The sequence below is a fragment of the Pteropus medius genome, unplaced genomic scaffold (genome assembly GCF_902729225.1).
Source record: "Pteropus medius unplaced genomic scaffold, Ma_sr-lr_union100, whole genome shotgun sequence".
NCBI classification, from domain to species: Eukaryota; Metazoa; Chordata; class Mammalia; order Chiroptera; family Pteropodidae; genus Pteropus; species Pteropus medius.
The window spans coordinates 625,918-637,089 of NW_024345483.1; the positions used below are offsets into that span (position 1 = coordinate 625,918).

At 42.0% G+C, this 11,172-nt stretch overlaps 1 protein-coding gene and 1 non-coding gene across 2 annotated transcripts in view; both read left to right on the forward strand.

Moving 5' to 3' along the window:
• Nucleotides 1-813: 813 nt before the first annotated feature.
• Nucleotides 814-11,172, forward strand: part of GABRA3 (gamma-aminobutyric acid type A receptor subunit alpha3) — a 117,761-nt gene continuing 107,402 nt past the window's right edge. Inside the window, exon 1 of the mRNA XM_039873944.1 lies at nt 814-979. Coding sequence (XP_039729878.1) covers nt 840-979 — 140 coding nt within the window. The 5' untranslated portion in view covers nt 814-839. The remainder of the gene's footprint in view (nt 980-11,172) is intronic.
• LOC120611512 (5S ribosomal RNA) lies at nt 5,013-5,131 on the forward strand. Its single transcript, XR_005655218.1, has one exon. It is a non-coding gene; the product is annotated as a 5S ribosomal RNA (ribosomal RNA).

The window sequence follows — 11,172 nt, forward strand, 5'->3', positions numbered from 1 at the left end:
CCTTGCATGTAGGCAACTCTAAATCACATAATTCTGTCATCAGTATAGTTTGCCGACCCCTTTGGGACTTGTGTACTAGGAAGCTAGGCTTGGATTTCTTCTTTATGTCGTGGCCCCTATACAGAGCTGGCTTCGCCCTCAAATATCTCTTTATGGAGAAACATTGCGTTCCTATTCAAGAGTCAATGTGTCTCATCATTCAGCATTTTCTCAGCCTGATTCAGAGGATACAGTCTATCTACCTCAGGCCATTTGATCGTTTGGAAAATTGCTTAACTGCATCAAGATGAGAATCAATCCTAAATATGCTATAAAGAGACTCCAGGTCTTAACATTCTGGTATTTACTACAGTGTTCCAGTTAAGTATGGCAAAGGCATTTGTGATAGTAAAGATCAGACAGAACTGGGGAAAAATAAGATGAAGACAGGAGAGGTTATTTTAAGCTTTCTGTTTTTTAGATTCTAAGAGGTAACTGAGGCTGAGAGCAGTTCCATGACCCACCTAGTTATAGGAAGACAGGGAAAGGCATGGAACTGCAACCTAAGATGCTGAGTACTGATTTGGAGCTCTTTACACTACTTTTTTCTTAGACGGGCTCTGGTATATTCAAAAAGGAGTATGTCAGGAGTGAATTTGGGTGGCATTGATTAACTGGGGGAAGGGGACTGTCACATTAAGCATTTAGTAGCTGGATACTAGGGAAGTTAAAAGGCTCTAAAGGAGTTAAAATCTTTAAAAATTTTCTTTTTCCTCTCTCCCTTTGTCTTCTACTCCTTTCTCCTTCTTCTTTCCTCGAATATGCATTTCACAGGAGTCTCCAAATCGGTGCCTAAGAAGATGATAATATCACAAATGAGTCGCTTCTATATGACCAACCTTGGGCTTCTCTTCCTGGTTCATATTCTCCCTGGGACAACTGGCCAAGGAGAGTCAAGACGACAGGAACCTGGGGACTTTGTGAAGCAGGATATTGGCGGGTAAGAACCCTTAATTCCTAGAACAAAAAAGTACTGGGATAAATTCCTGCCTTGGATCAAACATTTGGATTTTTTTCCCCAGGTGAACGAAAGTACTCTGGTCCCTGATACCTAGACATTGCATTATATTTGGAAACACATCATCAGCTCAGAGTCTCAAGGAAGAAAGAGATCTCAAAGGTGTTCTTGGGCAACTCCCTAGCCCATGCTTGAATTCTCTCTGTAACATCTTCCAAAGCCTTTCTCTCCAGCCATTTGTTCTCACTCTCTCTTAGATCTTCAACGTGTTCCTTTTTATTGGCTCTGTCCCATTAGCATTTAAATGTGATCAAGAATCTTCCATCTTGAATTTTAAAATCTTCCCTCCATATGGTGCTTTAAGTCTTTCCTCTTCTTCACAGTCACACTTCTTGAAGTGTCTTTCTTTATTGTCTCTACTTACCTCTCACTCCGCTCCACCACTCAGCCAACCCCATGACTCTAAGGCGACTTCTATAACCAAGATGGCCAATGTTGGCTCCGTTGCTAAAATGAACACTTGTCTGTTCTTACGTAACTTAGTTTCTTTAGTAGCGTGTAGCAGCATTCAACATTGTTGACTCTTTCCTCCCTCCTTAACTTCTTTTTATTATGAGATAAAGCATCCATATATATGCATAAACTGTAAATGTGAGTTTAAACATAATTCTTTCTTTGACTCCAGAGACACAACAATTCTCTGGTTCTTAGATTAAATTCTCTAGAAGCAGGGCCTGAGATAAGGATTCTTAAGCGAATGATTTCTTGAGAATATACTCTCAGAGAAATTTGTAAGCAACTAAGGGAAGTGAGTTGGGAAGGAGAAGAAGTAAAGGAAAGGCGTGATTTCACTTAAAGTGTAGCCTCCATTTGAGCCCGCAGAGAGATCTGAAACATGGATGGCACTACAGATTTGGTCCACCTTGAGGTAAGGGGCCTGGGCTTTTGTAGCCTCATCTCAATCAATCATTGCCTGAGACCTGACTAGAGGAAGGTATAACCTCCTCGGCTTCCTTCAGTGAAAGAGGTCTGGGCATAGTTCCAACAGTAAGTCCTATACCTGGGTTCCTTCATACTTTAATGGCTACGCTTTCTATAGTATCTTTCACAGTACTGCACAGCTATAGCAAAGGCTTTTGTGATATAAAGATCTTTTGTAATCTCTTTGGTAATCTTCTCTTCTTTCGTTCATTGCTCAGGTATTGGTATTTTCATTTTGTTCTATGTACTCCACTTACTATACAAACTCTAAGAGATTTCATCTATTGCCATAACATTGTTAACTTATGCATATATGCCAATGACTTTCATCTCAATCGCTGTACCTAACCTAACTTCTCTTGAGTGTCAGACTTCTATATCCAGCTACGTATTGGACACATCCACTTGGCTATTTCATAAACTACCTAAACTAAGCATATCCAAACTAGTTTCATTATCTCCATCTCCCTCCCCCAACTCTAAAAGTAGAAAGAACAAAAACCAAACAGCAGACAAACATAACATGTTACTTTTCCATTTTTCCTTGTTTTATGCAATAGAACCACCATTCACCCCATCCGGAAAGCGGAATCACTTTTGTTAATTTTCTACCGTTCACTCTCCAGATTGAATCAGTCACCATGATCTGTCATTTTTACATCCCATACCCCATGGATTCATCTACTTTTTTCCCTAACTTTTTGCCACCACCCCAGTTTAATCCAATGTTGTCTTTTGTTTGGATTACTGTAAGAATCTCTAACTGGTCTTACTTTCTGAAGTCTTGCTCTCATCCAAATTAACTGTCACTCTATAGCCAGTGTTTCTTCTACAATGCATGTTGAGACATATTTATCCTGTTTGGAGTAATTTAATGGATTTCTGTTGTCCTTAGATTAAAATCTAAACTCCTTAATGTGATTTCTATAAGGCCTGTTATGACCCAGCCTCTACCGATCTTTTCAGCCTTATTTTTTAGTCCTCCTTTCACCAAATTCTGTGTTCTTCAGCTATATTGAACTTTAGATTTTGAAATCCCATTTCATTCAGGGAATACCATTAGTAGAAATAATTCCCGTAGCCTTGAAATATTTCTGTATCACACAGTATATTTGATTCTTTGGTAGTAGTTTTTCTGTTGTTGTTTGACATTTCGCTACTGTCCCCTATTCTTGGAAACTTTAAGACTTGTTCCTAATTATGTTTGCACGGTTGATTATTTTAAAGTATTCTGAGTCTTTCCACCTTCTATCATAATCTCTTCTAGCAGTAATCTCTGGGGCCGAGGGCTATAGAACCAGACTAATATGTCCTTAGAAACGACCCACAATATCCTTTCTGTTCTTTACCCCAGTCTGGAAAAATAGACTAATTCTGTTTGATTAACCCTTCATGTATATTGGTGTTCACTGGGCCATGCTACATGTTCTAAATAAGATGGATGTTTTAAATAAATGAACCTCACTTCTTCAAGTGTCAAAGCCTTTTTAATTTTAACCCGGAGAGTAAAGTTCTCTAAAAGTGTATTGCATCCTTTCTTATAATCCAAAATAAGGATTTTGAACAGAATAATCCCTTTTGTTGGGGACTTTGGTTATCATAAAGAACATTCATTATATTCATACTACATCTGCTTTTTGTCTTTTTGGACTTCCACCTTCGGTGTCGTCACTTCTGTTCACATTGGTCTGTTTATATTCTGTTGATGCTTAGAAAATCAGATCGCCAAGTCTTTCAATAATTATATTCAAGAGGAGGTGAAGAGATCCTACTTGAAAAAGCGGAGAAAAGTGTTTAGACTTAATACAGAAGGGGCTTAGAAACAGGTTTGTTGTTGTTATTTACTTTCTTCCAAGTCCAATACAATTCATGCTTTGGAGAGATGAGACGACTAAAAGCCTGGCTCCAAATATTAGGGTTGGCACTGTAATTACATTGGCTGGAGATAAGGGAACCATTACGAGTTTAAAATATATGATAGATTATTTATATATATATATATATATATATATATATATATAAATATATATATATAAAAATATATATAAATATATATATATAAATATATATATTTATATATATAAATAATAATAAATAAATATATATATGCTGGTAATTCTGATACTTCACAGAAGTGCTGCTTCTTTTTGTTTGCTTGTTTTCATACTTTCTTAATGTTGTGTGTGTGTGTGTGTTGGGAAAAGTCTATTTGCTGCATTCTTATCTACCTTTAGTGGTTTATTCACTTAAATCAACTGGGTCGTCTACTCAAGCAGCTTCGACAATCAATAGTGGTTTATTGCTCAGTACTTTGTATAAATCATAGGCTAAATGCAATGGGTCTCGGCGTTCAGTATGTGTGAGCAGGGGAGTGGGCTCCACACCTGCAGATGATGGATGAGTACCTCCAGGGACTGTTCCTAAAATATGCATATTATAAAATGCCCCAGATGATTCTGATGTAGGGAACCTTGGACAACACTTTGGGGTACAGTCCTTGTTTGCAAAGAACTGATGGTATAGTTAGAGATATGGGATTCTGGTTTTAGAATAGCAGACATGGAAAAACCCATTGAGAACATCTAGTCTGAGCCTTATTTTGTGCATAAAGGAATTGAGATACGGAAAGGAAAACTGACTTTTCTAAGGCCTTATAGCAAATTAATAGTAGAGCTGGGTCTAGAACACCAGTCTTTGATTCCATGTTCTTAAGGAAAAGCTACAGGGAACAATTTCCGCTTCACATAATAAAGATGTTTTTTACACTTTTGCTTCCTGGCCCAGCATTTTGACCATCAACAGATGAGAACTATATGTGTGAACAGTGTTAAGTTGGATCGTTATGAAGCTGTCATTTTTCCGGTTCAAAATGGCAGAATAAAAGCAATTTCATAATGGGTCAACCTAAGTAGCAAGTAAGTGCCAAATGGATCTTCTTTCTGGGTCTGACTGCGATTCGTTGAAACTTGAGATGCATATCAGTCAGGGGCCCAAGGAAAAAATGGATGAAGCATTTCAATTAAGATTATTCGAAGTCTACGGCCATGCCACCCTGAATGTGCCCAATCACGTCTGATCTCGGAAGCTAAGCAGGGTCGGGCCTGGTTAGTACTTGGATGGGAGACCTCCTAGGAAGATCAGGTGCTGTAGGCATAAAAAATAAAAAAAAATAAGGTATTCTAAGCTGACAAGGTCTTTGCAATCTGTGAGGTCAACCAAGAGTTGCCTCGCCTAAAAAAAAAAAAGAAGATTATTTGAGGATGGTAGATTTGCAAAGGGCCTTATTGTAAAGATATAGTCTGGGTGTAGGGGCACCCCAATGGTTAGAGAAAAAAAAACCTAAGGCCAACAACAAATACGTCACATAAGAAAAGCTTTCTTAATCGGTGCAGAGACCTTTAGTGGACGAGATCTCACAGAGAGAGCAAGCCCCAGGGGATTACATAACCAGACTTTCCTCTTCTGATCTTCAGTAGGGAGGCCAAACCCAAGGTGAAGCCAGAGGCTGTGGGAGCCCTGTTGATGTTAACACATACGAGTCAGCTTTCTAGGAAAGAAAACGGTGGAAAAGAGTGGGGAATATATATGGAAGGGGAAATGAGAGGCATTGGGTATAGGGCCCCATATTTATATGTTTAAGTATAGAGTGGAGACCGTGATTTTGAAGGGACACGACACCATAGCATCACTTTTTCTGCATCGGGATTGTGGTGACAGCAGGTACTGTGAACTTAAGAGAAAATGGTTTGGAGTTGCTTATTTGTTTCCTCGTCACATCATAGCTTGACTCGGCGCCATTGTACTAAAGGTGTCAGTCCTTGTGTCTGTTTTCATCCTGAAAGATACTTTCTCAGTGCTCTTAATCTCAGAAGAAACTGGCACCTGTGGCCACACGTGTACACACTAAGAAGGCACGAAGGACTTGGTTTCTTATTTTATTTTAACTCAACAAATAGTATAAACAGGTGGGGCACATGTTGGGCGGGTATGTCTCAAGCCGACTGTGATTTGAAGCATAAGTAGGAGAGTCCAATCCTTGCCATATACACAATCTCTATTATGGAATCAGTGCGTTAATACTTTTTACTATTCAATCATCAAATGTTCGATTTTCAGAAGCAGATGTGGGAGCTGAGAGGCTGTCAGTCCTGAGCTCCTAGCCTGGTCAAGAAGCCCTCCTGCTTTCTGCTTGATGGCGGACCTCCCAGTTTGAACCTCTCCAGTGAGGGATTGGAAAGTGCTTGCTATTTCAGGCAGAAGTCCACCTTCCTCCAATGCCGACCAGTTATAGGGCCCTGTAGCACTCGCTTGCTTTTCTACACGGCAACCCTCAGAGCTACTCCATGCTTTCTCGTGTTCAGGATAACTTTCAGGACTTTCAATTATTCTTGCACGATGTGGTTTTCCAGACATTGCTTCAAACTGGAAACTCTCCTTTGCTGTTTAATGACTTTTGAAACTCAGTTCAAGACTTTATTTTTATAGTTTTCATATTCTATTATGTTAGTTTAAAGCTTGTATTTAACTCTTACTACGTACCAAGTACTGTTCTAAGTCCTTTACAGATGTTAACATGATCCTTATAATGGACCTCCCAGCTAGGTGCTGCTGTTATCCCTGTTTCATGGATGAAATCTGGAGGCACAGAGAGGTCAAGTAACTTGCCAAAAGTCACACAGCTAGAAGGTGGCAGAGCCAGGACTGAAACTGACGGTCTAGCTCCAGAGGACATGCTATTAACTGCTACAATGTATAGCATTTCACGCACTCGGTCACTTTCAAGTAAGAATTAGGCAATGCTCATTTCTTTTATGCATTGTAATCCCTCAGTCTCTGAATGCTTAGTATCTCAGCCACGTGACTGGCCGGCCTGTGCAATTTTCTTAGAGGGCCTGGAGGAATAAGAGTTACATTTTCCCTTTTGAAGTCGAAATGTGGCATTTGTGACACAGAGCATGGCTGGGCATTCGAAGCCAGGATCAGGGATACTTGGTAGGTTATGCTGAGACTTCCTGCTGCATCACATGTGAAGGCAAGTTTGTCTCAGCATTACTGACGCTGATCACGATTTCTTGGTTAAGATGTTGGCCATCAGGACTCTCCATTGTGAGGAGACCAGCCACCAGGATTAACTGTGAGATGTAAGCTCGTGGCCGGCTCATTGCTTTGACCATGGGAGTGCGGTAGAGAGTAATTAATAGTGGGTGAGAAAACATTCCTAGTGCTGTGGTTTCCCCTTTTTTTGTGTCGTAATTCTTTTCTCCACATAGGCAGTGTTATAAATGGTTCTCAGGCTGGCTTATTAAAGTCCACTTACTCAGAAATATTGCTGAAATAGTGCTCATGCATTGGCAATATGGTTACAGTCACTCAGATAAATAATGGAAAGACTTGCGTAGCTTTGCCTGGAAGACAAGCTACCCTTTATATGGCATCGTTTCAGAGGGAGGAATGCATCTTGAATTCTTTGCAAGCTTTGGAAGACAAGCCATTTTAAGGTGGGGCGTGTCCGCTTATGTTCACATATGGAATCACATCTCTAAGGTCCAGTACCTTGTTTTTTAATCACTCACAACATAGACTAGTCAGACCTTCCTGTGTGTTACTGAAGTCAGTGACGCAGTGGCTATCGGTCACTAATAAGACACGAAAATCTTGGTTTTTATTTTGCTTTAACTCAGCAAATAGTGTGAACAGGTGGGGTACATGTCGAGTAGGTATGTCTCAAGATGCTACTTCTCCAGTTTCATTACCAGTTTACAAAAGCTATTTAAGAAAAGAACGGCTGAGGTGGGGAGAAAAAAAGGGGGAAAAAAAAAAGAAAGCGCAACTGTCTTTTTTGAGAAGGATTGGGCATATTCTAGCCAAAAATCAGTTTATTTTTTTAAGCGGCTTCGGTGAAGACATTCGAATGTGTGTTATTGAATTCCAGGTGCTTCTCATTCCCTTCCCAGTATAAAACTGGCATCCCTTCTTTCCAATGACTGGTCTTGGATAATGAAAACATAGAGAGTATTGGGAAATGGTGAGTAATCTGATTTGGCTATGCTTTCTGGTGAGAAGTAGTAAAATTTGAAGCCGTAAAAATAGATTGGGAACAGGTCGAAGATTTATAGCAGGCCATGAGTGTTAGGCTAAAGAGTTGGATTTTATTTGGTAAGCCATAAAGAGTTGTGGAAAGTTTGTGAGCAGTGCAGAGACATGATCTGAACAGGAATTAAAAAAAAAAAAACCACTTGTTTATTATTTGAGATATTATGACATATAATGTTGTAAGACTTTAAGGTGTAAAACGTGTTGTTTGATACATTTATATATTGCAGTGTGATTGCTGCAGTAGCATTAAGTGATATCTTTATTGTGTCACATATTTATCATTTTTTGTGTGTTGAGAACAGTTGAGATCTAGTCTCTTAGCATCTCCAAAGTTTATAATGCAATATTGTTGACTATAATCTTCCTGTAGCTGAATAGCCATATCTCTCCCCAGATTTGGAAAAAAAATTTCAGCCATTATTTTATACATAAAGGTTCTGTCTCTTTCTCTCTCCTTTCTCTCTCCTCTCATAATACAGATATTGTTTCTTTTGATTGTTTCCCACAGTTCATGTAGACTTTCTTTGCTATTTTTCATTCTAATTTCTTTATTCTTTCCTGATGAGATAATATCAAGAGATCTGTCTTCGAGCTCATAGATTATTTCTTCTGTACTATTGAGCCTACTGTTGTAGCTGTCTATTGCATTTTTCATTTCATTCATTGTATTATTCATCTTCTGAATTTTGGTTTGGTTATTTTTTATGATTTCTATTTCTTTGTCGAATTTCTTATTTTGTTCATATATTATTTTTGTAAGTTTGTTGATCCTCTTGGGTCTTACTGAGCTTCCTTAAATCATTATTTTGAATTCTTTTTCAGATAACTCATAGACCTCCATTTCTTTGGGGCCAGTAACTGGAGTCTTATTTTGTTCCTTTAGTCATGTCACATTTTCTTGCTTTTTCATGTTTCTAGTGAGTTTTCATTGATCTGCACATCTGAGGATGCAGTCACCTCTTCCAGTCTTTTTGGACTGATTTCAGTAGAGAAAGACTCACCTGGAGATCGCTCTAAGGACACGGGCTGGGTGGAATGCAGCATCTTTGGTTCCTGGGAAGGCACCATGGTGTAGTCTTTATGTCACTACATTGGCTGAGATTGCCATTGGCCAGACTGTGGGGCATTCCACGGCCAAGTCTACAGATGACCTGCAGGTGGCAGTGGCAGGTAGGGCTATTAAGATCTCCAGAGCCTAAGACTGCCAGGATCTTCCTGCTCTCTCTCTCTCTCCCTCTCCCTTCCCCCGGACCTCCATCCCTCTCTCTCGCTGATGCCCATGGGAAGTTCTAGATGAGGAGATGCTCTCCAGTGCCTAGTGTCATGGCATGCTGACACTTAGAGCCCTCAGAGCAGTATTGGAGTCTGCATTCCAAGATCGGGCACCTGTGGAACTCTCACAGCACCCAGGTCTTGGGGCCCGGGAGCATCTACTGCAGCTTTGGTGCTGGTGTCTAGGGTGTGAGTGTATGTAGATAGCCCCATAGAACCAGTATCTGGATATGAGGGGCTCACAACTATGAATCTGGCTAGTGGGGGAAAGGTAGCAGTGGCAGGGGCCTGGGATGACAAGGTGCACGGTGGCTTGGGGCCAGGGGCCAGGGCGCAGTAGTAGCCATGTGTGGAGATGGTGGGTCAAAATTTCAACCCTGGCCTCAGGGGAAAGGCAAAAGATAGCTTCAGCGCAGCTCTGGTGGCGTTCTCTTAAAGCCATGTGTCAGGACACGGGGAGCTGAACCTAGGGCAGTAGCAGCACAACCCTGCAATGACAGTTCACTTCTGATCTGGGACTCGAAGGATGGGGCTACGAGCAATAGCCTGATTCCCACCAATGACCGGTCAAAGCCACAACCTGAAACTTCAGAGGTGACACTCAGTGTAGAGGTAGCACCTCTGACAATGATAGTTCAGCACCTCGATCTGGAACGGGGCTGGAGTTCAGCCTGGTCCCAGCGATGATGGGTCAGAGTAGCGATCTGCCATGGTGAAGGTGGAGCTCGGGGTAGTAGTTGCACCGGTGGCGATGATGGTTCACAGTTATGACCTGGAACCCAGGGGGCAGTGAGAGCTCATCTCAGTAATGATGGTCCAGACTCTCGACCTGTGATGGGAATGAGGTGGGGCCCAGAGCCAGCAGCAGGACCCTTGCAATGAAGACCCAGAGCCGAGGACCTGGAATCTGGTGAGTGATGGCAGCAGCAGTGCACTGATAATCACCATCAAAGCATGACAGAATCCAGGGAGTAGGGCTCATGGTAGTGGCAGCCAGCAGACTAGCGTCTTCACCTGGGGTTAGAGGTCAGGCGCTAGGCTGTAGCAGCATCCGTAGCCATGGCTACTCAGAGCCTCAGCCTGGAACTTGGTGGGCGAGACTCGGGGCTGCGGCAGCAAGGCCTAGATGATGACAGCCAAAGCATGATTCGTTACCCAGGGGATGGAGCTCAGGGCAGCAGAGGTTGCCCTGGCAATGTTGGGACACAGCCCCCACCTGGGTCCGGGGTGGGCTGAGAACAGCGGCAGCTGCAGCCTGGTACATGTCAAGGCGCTAAGGTGCCAGCTCCCTTAGAGTGGGGCACGGCAGAAACTGGGGCCCCTTACGGCAAGTCTCAACTTGGCAACAGTTCCAGTCTGGAGAGCAGAATGCAGAGGGGCGACGCTCCGTGCTCCTCCGTCATCTGGGGTCAGTGAAGACGGGGAGACTGCTGGAGCAAGGGCTGCAAAGGTCCACAGTGGGCGGGGCTGGGATTCTCCTTCTCACTTCTTCCCCGTAGGCTGGACTTCTTCGGAGGGGACGCCTCTAGGTACACAGTCCCTCCCGACTGGGGGACCGGATGGATGTTTTGCACCGGCAACAGGCTTCCTGTACTTTTCTGTATGACCACCCTTGATTTTTGAGTTCCTTTGATTTTTGCTGCTGCTTCTTTGTGTCCTAAGCTTTCCCTGAGCCATTTCTTTCGGTTTGTAGTTTTGTGGTGGTGGTTGTTTTTGTGGGATAGATGAGTTTGGGGATCTTCTAGCTCTCCATCTTGCTGACATCCCCTTCTGCACAGTAATTTTGAATTTTCTTTGTTTTTAAAAATCTGTTCTCCCCCAAGATA